Source organism: Odontesthes bonariensis, chromosome 7 (assembly GCF_027942865.1).
Source record: "Odontesthes bonariensis isolate fOdoBon6 chromosome 7, fOdoBon6.hap1, whole genome shotgun sequence".
NCBI lineage: Eukaryota > Metazoa > Chordata > Actinopteri > Atheriniformes > Atherinopsidae > Odontesthes > Odontesthes bonariensis.
In genome coordinates, this window is record NC_134512.1 from 35,182,692 (window position 1) to 35,202,548 (window position 19,857).

The following is a 19,857-nucleotide window of genomic DNA, read 5'->3' on the forward strand; positions in this document are numbered from 1 at the left end:
GTCTCTGGGCCCAACCTGGTGGCTACATCTGGTCCAGGGGTTTTTACATTCACATATCATTGGGTTTCATACCCCATCATTAGAAAAAGTCATACTTTATTTTTGTTTATGTTTCCATGTGGGCTGTACACCACTAGGGTACAGAGATTGTCTTATGGGTTATTTTTGACCCGTGAATTATAAAAACATTTAAACACCAGTTTAAAGTTTTGGGGTTTTTTTTCCCTTTCAATATAATTCATTCAGAAGTAATTACTTTACATTTACATAATGGCAATAATAAACCTTTATTATGTAAAAGAAAACCTGTTGGTCCAACTGACAGTTGGTTTGTGAAAAAAAAAAGTGTAATCCTGAAAACTGGTGATTGTCTTTTTGTATTGTGTAACAAAAAATACATGATAAAAAAATGTATTGAATTGAGTTGAATAGATAAATAACAGGTGGTTTCATCATACAAAATAGATTTTGGATTTAAAATTCAATTAGGTTGCTTTATTTTGGGGCTTTGGTAGGGCGGGTCATTTTTTAACCATATGACAAGGGGAGTAAACACAATGTTAGGACCGCACAAGGGTTAAGATCATGTGGGAAGGATATGTGAATAAAACTAACCTCACAGCTGGGTGCGTCTGCACAGTCAAAGGACAGAAAGATTGTATCTGAACTGTAGGGTTGAAGTTTTAACTGAACGGAAGAGTTACCTCTGCCAGGACAAAGGGTCGCTCCGTCAGCAGACTCGACACTCTGAAGCGGCACAGCCCGGTAATGAGGAGGGTGTAGTGAGGCTTGGGCCAGTTGCTGCCAACCACCTGCACCGCTATCCCTGCCGTGCCGATCCTACAGAGACGGAGACAGGCCTTTTTTTTCTCTGCAATCGTTTGTTCTTAAAACATAAATATAATCTCAATCTAAAGGTGTACACAAACCACACCATTGTATACCGCTATATGTAAGTGCCTCTGTTACTCTTGTATACACATCAATGAAAAATATTAAACAAACAAAAAAAAAAAAAGCAGGAGGATTCTGCACCGGAGTCCTGAAATGTTCTGGAAATGTTCTGGAGATGTTCTGAAGTGCTGGCATGTGAGAGCCCATATTTTCCTGAGCATTTCCTGCCGCTCTGCGTGCTGGTACCAGTCAAATCCTTGAAATCACAGCGATTTGGACAGAGGCTCCCCCTGCTACACATTTCCAGCCATGAGAGCGTATCTTCCGCGGGAAAGCCTCCAGCTTTTCAAACACATGTGTGAACAGCAACTGTGGGAAAAAGTCCTGACAGAATTGTCAACACTTCCTCCTTAAAATCTCTGGCGCTGAGGAGTTCAAACAGCTTCTGTCAGCAGCTCAGGTCTCAAACAAACCTCCCGTTTGCACCTCGTTGCTTTGTTAGCTGAAGCTTTCTAGCTGACCGGTTACCTTCTGTAACTCATCAACCGGCAGCTGTGTTGGTGTGTTTTCACCACAAAGCCTCTGTATTAGTTTTAGCAAAAGAGAAGTTATTTTTCAGTTGTAAAAGGTTCCATCTGGTATGTTTCCTGCTTCCAGTTGTCCAAAGACATTATATCAGATTATATCTGATGGATGGAGCTGTATCTAATACGGCTTCTGAAGATGATGAGCTCAAAATAAAAGACAATTGGAGGCCTATTATCTGGAAAACTGATTTCATACCCCAGATCGAACCCCTCTTTTCCCTCACATCTGTGTCACATTACTTTGCTTTACAACAATAATGTCAGGGGTACCTGATTCTTTTCTTTCTCCTCAGAAATTTTTTCCGGACGCTTTGATCCATCTGTTTAGGATGAGAGAAAAAATCCTGATGCAGCGTTTAGGTGCCAACTCTGGAGCAGAGTTTAGATCAGTCATTTCTAACCAAAGTGTTTGAAATCATAGAGCGTCAGGAGTGCCACAAAAAGATAAATTTGTTAAGGAAAAAAATCAAATAGAACACACGGAATCTAATCTAGTTTCACATTTCCATGATCCATATATTCTAAAATGGTCTTTCTCTTGTTTTAACTTCATTTATTCATGTTACACCTTTTCCATTTCCCCTTTGTTGGGTTGTGATCAATACATTTGGATGCACACGGAGCCAGAGTGAGCGACATTGTCTTGAAAGTTTTTTTGACGAGGAGACTAATCTCGTATTAATTTCACCTTCACCTTTTACCAACCTCTGTTATGTGGTGAGAAATAAGCAAAAGTTGATAAATCTGAAATAAAGGTTTGATCAACATTTAAAAAGACACACGCTAAAATTACTTCTGGTGTAACAGTTAGTGCAGACATAGTGCTGCTGGGGCGGTTTCTACGGGTAATTCTGGTACTTTTTAACATCTGTTAGAATGCAAAGCCATACACTGGGGTTAAAACTGGGGAGGGGTAGAATACCAACATGTGATCTTTATACATCCTAGTAGTGCTGGGCGGTATACCGGTTCACACCGAATACCGCTTTATAATTTCGTTATGATATGAATTTTTAATATACCGCCATACCGGTGTATTTGATTACACAACGGGGGGGGAACGCTGCGTCGCGCGACATTGTTTGAGACGGGACCCTTTTCAGTGTTGCGCTTCTAAACACGCATGTTTACTCTCTATTTTTAACACCATTTAAAAAATACTGGTATTCGTTAAGGCTCTAGCATGGTTGCTGCGTCCGCTCGCGCGAGCGGTGTTGATGACGTCACGAGTTCGTGCCCGCCATAGGACCCTATATAGTGGCGCAAGTCGTTGCGCGCCAGTAGTTGCAATTTTCTCCGTCACAGAGGTGGCGCTGCTACGTTAAGGTTACCTCTACTCTACAAGCACGAAAGTGGAGAGGAAAACAATGCCGCTGTCAAGAGCAAGAATACTGTCATTAATGATACTGCTGCAGTTTTCGGATCATTTTAATTTTTTAATTCAGTTAAAAGAGGTGAAGGTTTGAAGCCCCCGGCATCGCCACTTGGGGTCTCTGCCCTCTTCTTTGCCTTCACGTATCTGTCCCGTAGCTTCTTCCACACATTCTTACAGAACTCTCCCTCTTTCCCCAAAGTTCTGCCAATCTCTGTCCACCAGTTTGGGGAGTTTACGTGCTCCCTGTGCTGTTTCACTGCAGTTTCGTACAGCTGCCTGTACAAACGCACCTCCTCACTGAGCCTGGTCTCACAACAGTCCATCCGGTTCGTTGTGCTCGGCGCCGCCAAGTAACAAAAATCGACTCGCGCACGACAACGCGCTGCGCCGTCTTTTCAAGGGAAGCGCCAGACCTGAAACGTCATTTTGACGTCACGGTGTGACACCGCCGCGAGATCATGCCTGGGAAGCATGGAAGCTTGCTAGCTTCAGCGCCGCGTTAGATTAGCTCCCATTAAAAAGTCCTGTAAAAATATTTTATATTTCTAATACAATGTTGTCCCGTCCCGACCCGACCCATAGCAAACAAGCGATTACGCCTTCTTTATAAAGTTAACTAGTCGCAAGTTTGCCGTAAAAAAAAAAAATGTAGTTGGGTTGTCGAGGTCTAAACACTAGCAGCTGTGAATCAAATAAAGTAGGTTTTTTAAACTCTTACACTGAATGTTTGCTGCTTCAATCCAGAAAAATATTTTCCGTGATTGAAAAAGAGACGTGTTGAGGATGAGGAGCAGCCTGAACCGGAGGTATCAGTCTGAAATAGAGCTGAACAGTCCGACCAGTGTAATTAGCTATTTTATTAATTTGTTTACAATGAAGATGTGAATATTAATACAATATAGTTCTGTGTGACCAATTATTAACGAAGGAATTATTTTGAAGAATTTTAATATTTAGTTCTCAATCTGTAGAAAATGCTGTGAACACCTAGTTATGCATGAAAAAAAAAATACCGTGATATACCGTGAAACCGTGATACCATGAAAAAATACCGTGATATGTATTTTTGGTCATACCGCCCAGCACTACATCCTAGGGATGGGAATCGAAAACCGGTTCTTTTTGAAAACAGGTTCCCAGTGTTTCAATTCCTTGGAATTTTTTGCCAATTTCGCAAACGATTCCCTTATCAATTCTAGTGGGCGCGAATGACGTCCAGTGCAGCCAGCAGTCAACAGTAAACATGGCGGCCAAGCGGTACTGACGCTCGAAAGTTTGGTTACACATCAACAGGACAACTTGCAAAGTGGATATTTCACCAAAGGGAGGAAATACAGTAAATTCCGGACTATAAACCGCTACTTTATTCCCCGGCTTTGAGCACCGTGGTTTATAATCCGGTGCGGCTAATATTTCTTATTTTCTTTTTTTTCATGCCGCCAAAAACATTTTGCCACTTAACATTAGACCAATAAAATGAACAAATAGTTCACAGTGGTCCAATGAAAATCAAACACACTTACACTACTAACTGATTGTAAATCGGTCATTTGTACTCACCCTCAACATGGAAAACAAACGAAGAAATGCATATGATGCAGCTTTTAAATAAAGGCGATCAATCTGGCTGTCGAAGGAGGAAACAGAGCTGCTGCACGTGTTGGCATCAATGAATCGATGGTGGTAGGCTACTGTCTTTTTAAAAAAAATTTACCAGCCGTGTAACAGGCACTGTTCGAAAAAAAAAAAGCATTTACGCCACGTATTTGTGCGTTACCGATAGGTATTATACTTAAAACCGTCAGTGTTACAGGCACTGTTCGAAAAAAAAGCATTTGCAGTATGTATTTGTTTATGTTATCATAAGCATTTAATTAAAAGTTTAAAAATCCTCACGTATAACATCTTTGTGTGTAAATATCTCATATTACAATGTGGACACCTGCGGCTTATAATCCGGTGCGGCCTAAACAAGTACAAAATGGATTTTCTTTTTCTAAAATTAAAGGGTGCGGCTTATATTCAGGTACGCTCTATAGTCCGGAATTTGCAGTACTACCAACATGCAGAAACATTTGCGCACACAGCATGCAATAACTATTAATGAATGTCGCGTTTTCGATCCGCTCCGGACTTAAGTTGGTGAATCTCAACCCAGCAGCAGCAGCAACGTTAGCATGTCCTCGGCTAACACTGCAGGTAACTAACTAACACTGCCTATTATGTTAGCGTCATTTTAAAACCTGCTATTAGAGACAGAGTCTGAGTGGCTCAGAGCCAGAGGCTGGCAGTACTACCTCCAGTTCACATCTACCTCTAGCTTCTCCTTTCACCAGAGCAGGGAAGAGTTAAATTACTCGGGCCATGATATTGATTATATTGGAATCGTAAAAATCTTATCAATTCCCATCTCTAATACATCCCATGAATCACTTCCATGCGACTTTGCTCCAAGTAACAAAACTTAAAATAGTTTATCCTTTCAGGGGTAAAGCACAAAGTCAGGCCTTTTAGCCACAGAGAGATTCTGCAAATTCTTCCTGGTATGACTTTTACTGAGGAAGAAGGACGGGAGTTAAGGAGCTGCACCTGCTTACAGCTCTGAGTGGGATCTAATTTGACAGCCTGCTGGGGAAGAGTCGTAGCCTGGGCGAAAGCCGACTGTTGACTCCGTCAAACAGTCTGGAAAAACCCAATAGGAATCCGTTTCCATGGAGGGCGGGACCTTACCCAGAAACTTAAATTCATTGGAGTAACGGAGTTCCCTTAACCAATCATAATGTTTAGAAATGACGTTGGTTATGCGCCGAGGTTCATGCTTACTCTCGCGAGGCTCTAGCTCGCGAATCACGCTTCCCACATCCGCGTTCATTATACCGGTACCATTTGATAAATCAAACTTTTCCCAAAGCCAGTTGGAAGGAGAGCTACGACATCCTTGCCACTAACAAAATTGACGAGGCATTCCTCTTGCTCTTGTTTTAATTGTGTAATGCTCTCCAGAGTTGAGACGACTTCATGGATAGCTTCTAGCGTTCTTCCGTCGCCATGTTTATTTCCGCTGCGGTTGAACTACAATTATATGGACTACAATGGACTCCGCGCGTGAGTTCTGCGTCACCACTCGCAACTGTTTGCTGATTGGCAAAACACTGAGCGAACCGAGGTAGGGGGATTTGGCCAGACTATGTGCGGAGTCAAAATCTTTGGGCGGAAGTACATAGGATGGCGTCGCCAGGCTAGAAGAGTCGTACCAAGACACCAAAATTTAGATCAAGTGTAGTCAGCTGATCACTCTTTAGAGCATCTGACAGTGTGTCTGAGGTGGGTGATTTGTTGAGATTTACCAGATTCCCTGAATGACTGAATGTGTCAACATGTCATCACAGATGCACTGAAGTTGAAATTATGTCAGCCTCGGGACGGCATGTCCGACCTCGTGCTGCCCAGAGCGAGACGCTAAAGTTGTGCACCCAATGAAGAGGTTTAAAGTGGAGCTAGGCACCCCCCACATCCTCTGCAAAAGCCTCTTTACCCTCATTCAGTTCAAAGTGTTTCAAAGGATCCGTTTGAGATCTACTCTAAACCTTATTTAAACCCCCCCGCTGCCTGTTCTGGGCATGCAAACGCCTGACAGATCATTGGATGCTCAGTTTATCTTTGGGTAACATTTCTGTTTTCCAGTTTTTGAGGCTGTTCGGAGGACAAACCATCCAGAGCTCTTCAACAGCAACTGAGTAACCAGCCCGGCTGCTGATAAAAGTCTAAAGTCCACTCCTCCGTTTGCCTGATTGTTTTTTGACTGCAAGGTCACAGTGTAAATGCCAGAATGTTCCGGAATAAATCACATTGGTTGCATTTGAAGAAAGTGATGTGCAAAATACATTTAAAAATGTCACTGTGACGAGAGAGTGGAGAAAAAAGGTCTGATTGGTGTGTATTCTGAAGGGAAACCTCACCAACGGATTTAAAAAAAACATTGTTATCTGAACTTAGTGTTGCTCTGCATCTCCCACATTCAGAAAAGGGATTTCAGAGTAATAAAATCTTATAAGGCCAAAGGAATAATGGTGGTATTTCCCCCATTAGTGTTTTACACTGCACAGATGGTTGATTTTATAAATGCAAGTCTGAGATACGGCCACTGGAAACATGAAGTGCCCAACTCAATGAATAATATATATTTTTTAATCTACCAGCTGACAGTCTGAGGGGTCCCTGCTAGCTGCTGTCACACCTCCAAACAACAACAACACCCCCACCGCCTTATAAAACTAAGGAAAACGACCAACTTTTCACCATTTTATCCAGCTAAACAGCTAAATGTGTATTACTTGTGCAACGTGGGGAGGTCGTCGGTGTCGTGCTCGGCGTCTCTGGTGTTGGGAATCACTCCTATGATGGTGCTTTTCAGCGAGGTCCCCTTCAGCAGCCGCTGACTGACCAGGTGCATGTTCCGCGGAGAGTCCACGCTGAGCCTGACGGTGGAGCCCGGGAGGAGCACTCCTTCGTGGGTCAGCAGGAGCGGAAGGCGGCTCGGTATCTGAATTCCGCCGCCTGAAGCCATTGTTCAAAGTTTGGAGGACGGTCGGTCACCGTTATGACACAAATCCTGCAAACACGCAGCTGTGTTTGCGTTTAACAGGTCAGCTGAGCGTGAACGGGCGACTTCCGGGAAGTACTTTCAAAACAAGTTTCTCACCAACGACCCAAAACAAAGAGTTAATTACCGGAAGAAAAAAAAACACGAAGAACATGTTCATGTTGTCTTTATTTAAAGCGAAGCTATTCTTTATCCCCAGATTAAGATTTTTATTTCACAATTTTTCATTTACCCAACTTCCTCTATTCTCTTTGATACGGCAAACGCAAAGGGACAAAATACCACAACGCGAAATAGCTAAATGAGTCATGGAGATCACAGAATTGACATCAAATGATTGGAGATTCCTTTGAAAATGAGGGTGAATGTAATAATAATATAATGATACAGTGGAAAATTATTAATTTGATTTCTTTATATATTTCCAGAAAAACAGGATATAAGTGCAGGGAGCAAACTAACATGGAAATATAGTCTATGAGGCAAAAAAAAAAAGAGTTTGCACACTCCTAATGAGGCTGAAAGTAATTTATTCTCCAACACAGCCTGAACCCTCTCAGACGAGCTTTCTGTCCTTTCTTTAAGGAGTCTTCAGGAATAGTTCTCCAGGCTTCTTGAAGGACGTCCCAAAGCTCTTCTTTGGATGTGGGCTGCCTTTTGTTCCGTTCTCTGCCAACATGACCCCACACTGCTTCAGTAATGTTGAGCTCCAGGCTCTGGGGAGGATTCATCCCTCCATCAGACCTGCTGCCACTGATTTTCAGCCCACTTCTTGTGTCCTTTGGCACAGCTCAGCCTTTTCTCCCTGTTTCCCTTCCTTAAGAACGGCTTCCTGACAGCCACCCTTCCATGGAGCCCATTTCTGATGAGGCTTGGGCCAACAGCAGATGGATCAGCTGAAGGTCCAGATGCATCTCTCAGCTCCTGTGTCAGGTCTTTGCTGGAGTTTTTCCTCTTTCTTAAGGACATCACTTTCAGATCCTGTTCATCTGCTGTAGATAGTTCTTTAGGCCTGACACTTCTTCTTTTGTCCTCCACTTGTCCAGTTTCCTCAAATGTTTTAAGGACACACTGCACACCATGCTGAGATATGCCAAGTTTTCAGCTAACAGCTCTTTGGGAATCACCTTGTTGCTGCAGAAATCCTGTTTTCTGTCTGTCAGACTGTTTTTCACAAATGTAACTAAAGAAATGGGAACAAATGATGTGTCTCTGTGACAGGCTGCTGGGAACAAAGTGCCGAAAGATCCAATTTAAAATGGCTTTTTTGCTAAGTTGTCTGTTATGTGTGGACACTGCACTGGTTCATCCCTTGAGTTAGAAGCCTTTTTCTGACTCTAGAACACTTTGGTATCCAGAGGAGTTCATGGTGGACTCAGTGACTGCGAGGTGCCCAGGTCCTGTGGCTGCAGAACCAGCCCAGATCATCAGCCCTCCACCACCGTGCTTGACAGCTGGTGTGAGGTGTTTGTGCTGATATGCTGTGTTTGGTTTCCTCCAAACGTGCTGCTGTGCATTATGAGCAAACATCTCCACTTTGGTCTGCTCTGTCCAAAGGACATTGTTCCAGAAGTCTTGTGGTTTGTTCAGATGCAGCTTTGCAAACCTAAGCTGTGCTGCCATGTTCTTTTTAGAGAGAAGAGGCTTTCTCCTGCAGCCCTTCCACACAAGCCACACCTGTTCAGTCTGTTTCTAACTGTGCTGTCATGACCTTTAACCTTTAACATGCTGACTGAGGCCTGCAGAGTCTGAGATGTAGCTCTTGGGTTTCTGACCTTGGGGTGACCTTGCTGGGACGTCTACTCCTGGGAAGATTGACAGCTGTCCTGAATGTTTTCCACCTGTGAATAATCTTTCTCTCTGTAGAACGATGGACTCCAGATAGTTTGGAAACGGCCTTATAACCCTTCCCAGGTTGATGAGCAGCAACAGCTGCTTCTCTGAGATCATTGCTGATGTCTTTCCTCCTTGGCATTGTGTTAACACACACCTGAATGCTGCAGAGCAGCAAACTGACAGAACTTCTGCTTTTATAGAGCTGCTCACATTGACTGATGATCAGTTAATCAGAGCATTGATCAGCAGCATCTGGCTGCTACTTACCCTCTTAATTCCTGTGGAAGCAATAAGGGTTCACTTAGTTTTTCACACACTTCTTCTGCATTTTGTCTGAGTTTTTGTTTCATAAACAACGACACAGTTTAATAAGTTACGTGTTATTTTTCATCTCAAGTTGTATTTATATATCTCTAAAACCAAGTAATGACCAGATGACTTTTTAAATATATTTCTTTAAATCCCGATACATAAAAACCATAGATATAAAGAGGGTCCACATTGTTTTTGACATGACTGTAGATATACAAGTGATCTTTTAATAATCCAGTATATTTTACAGATCTAAACTCATCTGGTTAGGATTAAAACAAAGATCATCTGAACAGTCGGAGCCTTTTTTAAATATTCTCTTCAGAAATGATGACACACACTGGGCCCAGATTTAGTTGATAAAAAATAATGATTTATTTTTGTATTTCTTTCATAAAAGTATCGTCACATAGTATCGTCACATTATACATTTCCAAAAAATAAATATTCAATATCTTGTGTATAAAAAAATCTGTTTGTAAAATCTTTGTGCAGACCACAGACAACAAAGCATCCATGTTTTTGCAGTTTTCTCTCTCTCTCGTTGCCATGCTGCTGTGGGGAATGTTTCTTATTATCAACACAGAGGATCACTGAATACACTGTAAGCTGCTCCTGTGGTTACAACATGACAACCATACAGTTACATATGACTGATAAAGCATAGGAAAAATACACTTTATGAAATTAAAGAAATAAAACCAAATATTTGGCACATCATTGTAGACCTCCTTTTGCAGATCGAAACCAAGTTTTCTTTTTGCTGTATACATAAAACATAACTGACCATCAGCATCCCCCCTCCAGGTGGGTAACACAGTTAGATTTACAAGGCTTCGTGTTTATATTATGGGATGTCAAGACTTTAACTCGTATACAAACAGAAAGCTGTCTCAAATAGATATTCAATCCTTGAGGTTTGTTTCCGGTTTAGGTTAACTACTTCTTTTATTGAATTACAACAACTAGCAATGTAGGCTAAGCCTTGTAAAATTAACATACCTGTAGTTAAATTTACAAGGCTTTGTGTCTATATTATGGGATGTCAACACTGACAGCATGAACTGCAGCTTTAACTCGTATACAAACAGAAAGCTGTCCCAAATAGATATTTAATTCATTTGGGCATGTAACTCAGGTTTCAACAGATTTTTAACAGATTTTTTTAAATTGCACAAATAAATACCATTTAATGTAATGCAAATTTTGAAAAAAAACAAAAACATTTCTAACTGAGTGTGACGTAATTTGGACGTTCAAATCCACGTTGTACCAATGATTTAGTCAAAAAGCACATCAGTTACAATAACATGTAATCCAAATTGCACAAGTGGAAAGAAACTCTTGATAGCTACCATGAAACATGACCAGGTTTTTCCTTTTTTAACAGGAATTTTCAGGGTGTTTCTTCAACCAACTCTTGCTCAAATTGTGTGAAATGACAAACAAAGTAGGCCAAATAGTAACGAGGGCTTAAGGTAAAGTTACACCATGAAATGACCAAACCAGCTTGACAGGATTTACAGGAAATGAATCATGTGCCTCAAGTTAAAGTCCCTACCACTGCGACTCACATGCAAAAACAACATGCTTAGAAAAACAGTGAGTTCATGCAGCGGTGAACAAATAGCCTTGAGCCTCCCGACTATCCAACACTGCAAAAAGTCCATTTTAAGATCAATAAGACCAAGCTTAAAGATATCAAAGATGGTGGATTTAAACTGTGCAATCCCTGCTGGTAATGTAGCGCCTTTCTCTCTGATTAACATCCAAGAATGTCTATGTTTAAATGAATTTCCTTCACTTTAAAACTTCCTCTGAGACTGAATCTGAAGGAATGAACCCATCAAGTGGAAATGCATTTTGTTTGTTGGAAGTTAGATGTCTTGCTTCTTCTCCTGTCAATAATTCAGATTTTTTTTTTAAGAAGAAGGCCATGTATTTTGACAATTTGGGAATCTATTAGGGTCTGTTATATTTCTGCAAATATTACCTGAACAAGATGTTCACACGAGTCCTAAAAGTGGATCCATACAATCAAATTAAACAATCAACTCAAAGTTAATTGTAGTAGCTTAGTAGTTTATTTATTGAGCAAAATAACTCTAATATTACATATTTTTGAGTGGCATTAGGATGTGAACCGATAAGACTTGTATTTAATTAGAAAATATTCAAATCAATTAATTGACCAATCAGGTGTGAGCGGGTTGGAGTCGCTGTTTTTTCTGTTTGTTTGTTTGTTTTAAAGAACAGTGAGCTATGATAGAAAGGTATAACACACCAAAAATGGGTAAAAAAAACAATAATTTGAAAGACTTAAAACGCGCTGCACATTCTGGCTCCATATGCGTCCAAACAGGGATTTAACAAAGTCGGATTTGGTCAGGATGCCTTGACAATTATCTATGGGACAATGGATTCTGAATTAAACCAAAGACTTCTAAAAAAATCTGTGAATTAAATACGATTGATTTGTAAATATACTAATGGCTTGATGCACATGAGGAGGAACAGGAACATCTTATTAAAAAAAAAATTATGTGAACCCCCGGCTGTCTGAGCCGGCAAACAGTAAACCCGTATGACTGACTGGCATCTTCCCAGATATCATTTAACACTCGTTGTTCTCTTCATTTTCCCTTTTGTGGGTGTCCACCACAGTTGTTGTTTTTTACTCCTTGAGGTTCGTTTCTGGTGAGGTTAACTACTTCTTTTACTGAATTATAACCACTAAGAATGCAACCTACTGTATACACCGCATCTTACTGTATAAGCATCTTTAAAAGAAAAGCTGAGGAAGGACCTGTGGTCACATTTAACTTGAGAACATCCAACGCTGAAGCTTTTATTTGCTGAAGAATTAACCAAATTCTTCAAAGCTGATGTGCAGCACTGATGAAAAGTTACTGGAGAAGTTTAGCTGCACTTATTGTGACACAGCAGGGGTCGAGATATTTTTGCCACTCATAAATATGTAATATTGGATACATTTCCGAAACAAACGAATGACCAAATGTAATAATCTCACCCTATTTGTTTTTTTTCTGGGTTCTTTTCACTTCTTCCAAGGGCTTCTGTGAAAATCTGATCCTTTTTTTAAAGCTTGTATTTAAGCAGAAAGCAAATTACTCAAAAGAGAAATCATTTGAGTACCACGTGAACGTGTAAAACAGAGGCCTGTAGGAAAAGCAAGGTTCACCGCGGCTGTTCTGATGGCACAAGTGGCCGAACCTACTCATTCACGCTATCTACTTTTCTTCCTTTGATTGGTCTCATCAGCTTTAGGAAATTTACTATTTCAGTCAAGTAACAAGTGAAGATGAAGGACACCAGCCAAAACAATTACATATTGCTGTTGGGTTTAATGTCAGCTGTGCTTTAGAGCTTAAGAGTTAGCTTAAATACCACCAAGATGAATTGCTGGAATGGAAATAATCATGCTTTCAATCACATTTTCTTTTGCTACTAAATCAGCCTCGACACAGCTGCTCATTATCAGCCCAGGTGTTCTGCATTTTCTCATTTCTTGTACCGACTGAACCGCTTCGCCAACACGACCACAATACACTGCAGTCCAGTATTAAATCTCACTGTTTTGGCTTGGCCACGCTGGATGTTCAATAAACAACGCAAAATTGACAGCTTTAAGCGGAGATGATTACATGCAGGTTCTAAGTTAGAAAAGCAATTTAAAAACTTTCTTTGAGGCCAAACATATATTTTTTTTTAAACAGTTTGTTGGGTGCTGTAGAACTCTGAAGAAGGCTACAAAAGTTTAATGTTTTCAGTGGAACTGTGACAGATTATCAACAGCATGTCCAAAAGCAGGCGTGCTTTATTATTATTGACCACACGTCAGCTGTTTGTATTTTTATTAAGTGCAATAAACGCTCTGAGCTGCATGTGTAAAGGTTTCTCCGCCCCAGTCTACAGATAATTATGCGGCCATGTTACGGTTCTTTAAACCATTACATTCAAAAGTAGCCCGATGTTTCCGCCTTAATGTGAGAAATATCATCTCCTCCTATCATCTTAATTTTTTAAACCAAACAAGGTCGGCTACATGACTCGTGAAGACTTTTGAAAAGAGAAGAAAAACATCAATGACTCGCCGCAGAGAAGGAAAAAAGGAAGAGAGAAATGTTTTCCTGCGGAAGACAACAAAACAGAGGAAAATAACTACACAAGGAGTGTTGAATTAGTCGGGTTTAGAGGATGTGAATACGATACGCTTGAGGTGGTTATTACTTATTTCAAAGAAAACCTGAGTGGGAAAGGATGTATTATCATTACCAGACATGATATAACATCCAAGCTATTCCCAGAGATGAAACCAATTCAGTTCAATCAGAACACTCTCCATTTTCCTCTTGTGGATGTCCGCCACAGTTGTTGTTTTTTTTTCTCCATAAAGTTAATTGTGAGAATGCTGTTACAGCCTTTCAGATCTTTACTTTTTTAATTAGAAGCCTCTGAATCACGGCAGGACCTCCCAACTGCCAAAGCTTTTAGCCTTTTTTCTTCTCTTTTCTATAGTTTTGTGTCTTCATCCAGCTCCAGCTCCTTTAAAAAATACCTTTCAGACCTTTTGAAACTTCAGCAAATGACTTTCTATTAATTTTTCTGCATTGTGTCTCTTCTTTCTGAATGTTTTGACTTTTTGTTTTGCATTTTTCTTCTCTTTTCTGTAGTTTTCTGCCTTCAACCAGCTCCTTTCAAAAATACCTCTCAGGCCTTTTGAAGCTTCTACTAATATCTTTATGCTAAATTTTCACTATTTTCAGCTTTCTCACTGCTGTTTCGCAGGAACAGCTCTTTCTAGTTTGTGGTTACAATTACTTCTTCTCCTGAATTACACCCACAAGCGATGTAGCCTATTGCACCTAGGGAATTTTATAATTTCAAACCATTTCAAACCAGAAACATGCACGACTCGTATTTCTTTTGTTGTGTGTTTTTAAAAGATCGTTTCAGATTTACTTTGCTGGCGAATGGAAACCAGGCTGCTGTGAGGACGTGAGAAGGCAATGTGATCTGGCAACTTTGGTTTTACTTCAGCACTCAGGTTTAAGTGAGTTTTTTTTTTTAAGCTTGATTCAAAGTTTCTGCTCGATTCCCAGTGACATTAAAGGTTCTCTGGTTATAGTCGTAAAAACTTCATCCAATCACTTGATCGTAAATGTTGGAAAGTTACTGCCTTTTTCTTCCCAGACGGTTTCTGGAAACAAAGCTTGAACTTTTCTCAACTTTCTAGCACAAGCGAGGCAAAAAAGTTAAGCAGCTGACCCATGATTCAGTTAGGCAGCGCATGTTGTCACCCAAGTCAAAAAAGAAACCAGAAATTAGATAATCAAAACCTGAAATATGTCCTGGTGAGTCCTGCTTAATGCACTGATCAGCCTTACAGAACCTGTATCCTGTAGGTGCACACCATGCAGCCAGCACCTCTAACCCCTCAGAAACATGGACTTTTTCCTATGCAGTAAATCACCTCGAGCTGGCAGCTAATCCTTTGGAACCTTTGGATCAAGCTTGTGCCAGCGTGTCTTTTTGATATCCCATTGCATAAGTTTGGAGGCCAGGCCAATGGCTTTGGGTCTTTTATGTGCTACTCGAGCCTTTCCTGAAAAGCTTTCCCACACTGTACTGCTGGGGGTGGCTTGCTGGCATTGGGAGCAGATCATTGCAAAGCAGCAAGATGACTGATGATAGTCAATTCACCGCAGTCAGCGGTTTTAAATGCACAAGTGCAAAGAAATAGAAAAGTTTGGCCGTCTCGGACAGAAAAGGCAGGTAATACTGAATATGTTGGAATAAAACAGCTTGAAAGATTCAGATTTGCATGTTGGGCTAGACCCTCTCAACACTTGTCAGGTATATAAAGACACAGGTTTCAGATTTCATCCTTTCGTGCATTCATTTCTAGCATGTTCAAACTCTAGAAACCTCAAAGCAGACAAACGATCATTTCCAACATGTGTTTTCTACCTTTCAGTTCATAGCCTGGTGGTTGAGGAAAAGAGCAAGAGATCGTAAAGATGAGCTGGAGACAGAGATAAATATGTTGCTTGACTACTTACATTTTTCATTCTTTGTGCATGGTAGACGTATAGAAAATGTTTAAATAAATGAAAAAACTCTTCTGATAACTTCTGATTATGTAATTGGTGTCTGCTGCATACCTGTAAAACGTCGTTAAATGACATTTGAAAGAGCAGTTGTAGTTTCTCTTGTTAGTCCATGAAGGATCATGGGAACACATCAAAAGTTATTTTTGGCAGAGATATGGTAATACTATAAAAGCCCTCTGACAGGTGAAGTTAAGCTCCTTTTTAAAGAATCCATCTCAGAAAAAAGAACGTTTTGGTCCTAAATCATGTGCGAGGACATGAATAAATCTCATTCTCATTCTATAACGAAGCTTCTTCACAGAAAGTCCATGTGCTCATAAAGTAATCCTGGATGCTGTTTCTGAGCCTACAATTTCTGTCCGCTTTCACTGATGGAGCCTCGCCAGAGTTTGAGTCAATACGACAATCTTGGCTCCGTTTGGTACATTTGGGAAAGACTTGTTGATGTTCTTTCACTGTGAACTGTTCTTTAACCCCTCTTCCTGTGGCTCAGGGGAGATCATTTTAAATGCTGATCAGTGTCTACAGGGGAACGTCACTCCTCTGGCTCCTCTGGCTCTTTCTCTGCTGTCTGGTTGGAAGTCTTCCTTCCACTCCTCAAATGGGAAACTCCACAGTCTGAAAAGCAAATGACAAAGTTAACCCGATTAAAAAATGACATCTTTATTTCTCACTAAGGGAGATAAATGCTGATATAAGCTTTGCTAAAATTAGAAATGAAAGGAAGCCTCTTATTAGAGGTCAAATTAGTGCTAAAATACTATAATGAACATCTGCAAATCTACTTTTTCCAGATATTAATGTACAGTTGATAAATTGTACAAGACAGATCTTATAAAAACAAAAAACTAAAGTAGCATAATTACAGTACTGTGCTGAAATATTGATTCACCCCTCATTTCTGTCAATTTTCTTCCAAGCAGCCAGACTTTCTTTCAAAGTTATTCTTTAAAAAGAATAGAATAGAATAGAATAGAATAGAATAGAATAGAATAGAATAGAATAGAAAAATACTTTATTCATCCCCCAATGGGGGAAATTCAAATTAGTCAAGTAGCTCAAAACAATTATAAATATTTACAATGATTGTATATTAACAACAACAATAATACCAATTCTAGTAAAAAAAATATTGCTATTAACTAATAATAATAATAAATGACTAAATAAACAAATAAATAAAAAAATAATAATAAAAAAATTAAATTAAATTAAATAACATTAAATTAAAAATTAAATTAAATAAAAAAAAATCAATCAATCAATTTGAGAAGAACTCAGCAGTCACTGTTAAAAAGCCTTATGGCTGTGGGAACAAAGGACCTCCTCAACCTCTCAGTCCTGCAGCGCAGAGAGAAATTGATATTGTATCTTTAATCACTTTGTTTCTAGCAGCCTGTCACAAAACACATCATTTGTTCCCATTTCTTTAGTTGGATGGCTAATCTTACTTAAAATCATTTTAGGAAGAAGCAAGGATGCCTCATTTTATTTTTAATTATTTTAATAAATGTCCCTCAATTACTCACTCCTGGCTCCTCATCTGCTAACATCTCAGGTGGGAGGATGCAAGACGAGGGAGAGGAATCGAGGACGTACAAACGTGGGGAAATGGGGAATGTTTTCAGCCTGCAGTTACTTACAAAAAGAAGGTATGTTACACCATGAGTGAAGTCACGTGCATGGGAAAAAAAACCCTTAGAGGCACTGTAAACATAGGTATGAAGAACAATTATAATACATAGAGTGTCTGACAGATATGTGGAATATGGAGCTCATGTATTCATGATATAATATTGCAGTATAAAAAGCGGTTGATGTGACGAGCATATGTGGGAAAACCCTGTATTGATATAGAAAAATGCAAAAATATATGCAAAAATGAACGGGTTTGACTAAAAATCCCCATTTGAAAATCTTTAAGACAACAGATTCTCCCCAAAAAATCCACGGAAATGCAACCAAGCAAGTTTAGTTTTTAATCTGAAAGGCACATTCTCAGATAAAGAGTCCTGCTCAACTCTCACTTTGCTTCTTCAGCTCTAACTGGGTGGTTTAAAAGCTGTGGAGGTCACAGTGATCCACCTGCACATCCTGTGGGTCATTTAGTTCATCTGTGATTTGTTTACTAGCCTGATCTTGGTCACAAGATTGAAGGTTTAACGGTCTGTGAAACCCCTGGGAAGGAGAGTCAAGGCTGCGTTGTAATGTTGGGCAGGTGATGCTCTCTTTGATGGTCGTTTTTACCCGTTCCGTGTCCAGAATGTGTGCATTACTTTCTTTTTTGATTGGAGAACATCCTCCTAAGTTTCTCAGATACTCCAACCTCTTTGTTAGTCATTGTCTCTCTGTTTGATATGGTGTTGTTTTTTTTTATTTCCAAATTTCTTAGCTAACTTGAAAAGCGTGACCTTTTGGAAGTGTTATTAAAATATGCCTTTCGTGACTTCGTATTTGGATGAAACTCCATCTAGAATACAGGAATTGAAGGTAGTTTTAGAGTTTGCCTTTCTTATTAAATCCCTCCTTCAGGGGGTTACATGCCGCCATTCCGACACCTCACCAGTCTGACATGGGCTTCAAATTGTCGGAATGGTGACACTTAATTTTCTATCAAACGTCCCGGCAGAGAGAGAGGGGGAGAGGCATTAATTACACTTTTAAAGACTGTATCACATCTGTACACATGTCTTAAAACATGTAAAATGCATGAACAGAAAGAAAGGACTGTTACCCGTTGAGTAACGCACATTCCCTTGTCGGAATGGCAGTAGCCGCCCCTTCAGGGGGCTGTCTGACCAGATTTATGCTTGAATGAGGCACAAAACATAAAAAAAGTGTTGGGGCGCCACATGTTAGGGCCTTTCTAATGGGAACTGAGTGTTGTCACATTCTGACTTGGAGCGAGTGTCAGCTTGTGGATATTAGCATTAGCATCGTGATGTGAATCCACAAATCCACAAAGAACGCTCTCTTAACTTCTTTAAAGGCAACTACAGAGAGATTTGCCACAACAGCAAAGTTTCACTTTGCACATAGGAACATTTAGAAGTTATGATTTCTTAATACTGAATAATAATTTCAGTTAAATCACCTGTTAAATCTCCTACTTTACCCTCCAATGTACTTTGCTAATAGTGCTTCCATTTCATTGGTCGATGATTGACAGTGCGATATGGTTCGTCCAATCACATGCCATGTGGACTTCCCAAAAAGAGCATTAAACATCTGCAGCTCATCCAGAACGCTGCTAATGGACTTTTAACCCGGACTAAGAGATCTGAACACATCACAGCAGCTTTAAAGTCTTTACTCTGGCTTCCAGTCAGTCACAGAATAGATTTTAAAAGCCTGCTGATGGTTTACAAATCCCAGAACAGTTTAGGCCCAAAATACATCTGTGATATGTTCAGAGAATATAAAGCCAGCAGAGCTCTTAGATCCAAGGACTCAGGTCAGCTGGTCCAGTCCAGAGTCCAGACTAAACTTGGAGAAGCAGCATTTAGCTGTTATGCTGCAAACAAGTGGAACAAACTGCCAGTGGAGATTAAACTTTCACCAAATGGAGACATTTTTAAATCCATGTTAAAAACATTTCTGTTCTCATGTGTCTATGCACGATATCTTTGAATTTATCTGGACTGTTGCTTGTTTTTAAATTCATTTAAATTCTTTTATTTGTTTCTCTTTATATTCTTTTATGTATTTTTAATGCTTCTTCCACTCCCTGCTGCAATGCATTTAGTTTATGTAAAGCACTTTGAATTGTTTTGTAAATGAAATGTGCTATACAAATAAATTTGATTTGATTTTGATTTGATTTGATGTATTTTTGAAAGTGCTCACCTCCCTTTTCTAAACTTTTTCCCAATGGCAAAGTTCCAGATGGTTCTGTGCAACATACCATCGGGTACGTCAGGCTACAGATAAATATGAATTTGTGAGAATATGAAGACACAAAATTTGTCCAGATGGCTTGGCCAAGGCTCCGGCACAACCGAGAGCATCAAAGGATTGTCTGTGCTTTGATCATGAGCTGGAGAAGACACTTTCACAACATAGCAGGGCTTAGGAACCAAGACTTATGGTTGCATGTGTCCAGTCCAACTAAATTCT

The 19,857-nt window shown here is 40.0% G+C and overlaps 2 protein-coding genes and 1 long non-coding RNA gene across 4 annotated transcripts in view; 1 reads left to right on the plus strand and 2 right to left on the minus strand.

Moving 5' to 3' along the window:
• Window positions 1-7,711, minus strand: part of lonp2 (lon peptidase 2, peroxisomal) — a 46,947-nt gene extending 39,236 nt beyond the window's left edge. Inside the window, exons 1-2 of the mRNA XM_075470679.1 lie at window positions 7,191-7,711; window positions 705-840 (exon numbers count right to left, since the gene is read on the minus strand). Coding sequence (XP_075326794.1) covers window positions 705-840; window positions 7,191-7,423 — 369 coding nt within the window. The 5' untranslated portion in view covers window positions 7,424-7,711. The remainder of the gene's footprint in view (window positions 1-704; window positions 841-7,190) is intronic.
• A 2,286-nt stretch (window positions 7,712-9,997) lies between these two features.
• The window catches only part of il34 (interleukin 34), a 63,720-nt gene continuing 53,860 nt past the window's right edge, over window positions 9,998-19,857 (minus strand). For both annotated transcript variants that reach the window (XM_075470681.1, XM_075470682.1), the window contains one exon: window positions 9,998-16,359. In XM_075470681.1, the coding sequence (XP_075326796.1) occupies window positions 16,277-16,359 (83 nt within the window). In that variant the 3' untranslated portion in view covers window positions 9,998-16,276. The remainder of the gene's footprint in view (window positions 16,360-19,857) is intronic.
• On the plus strand, window positions 11,208-17,932 carry LOC142384435 (uncharacterized). The gene is made up of 3 exons (XR_012770057.1): window positions 11,208-11,345; window positions 14,575-14,681; window positions 17,300-17,932. It is a non-coding gene; the product is annotated as an uncharacterized LOC142384435 (long non-coding RNA).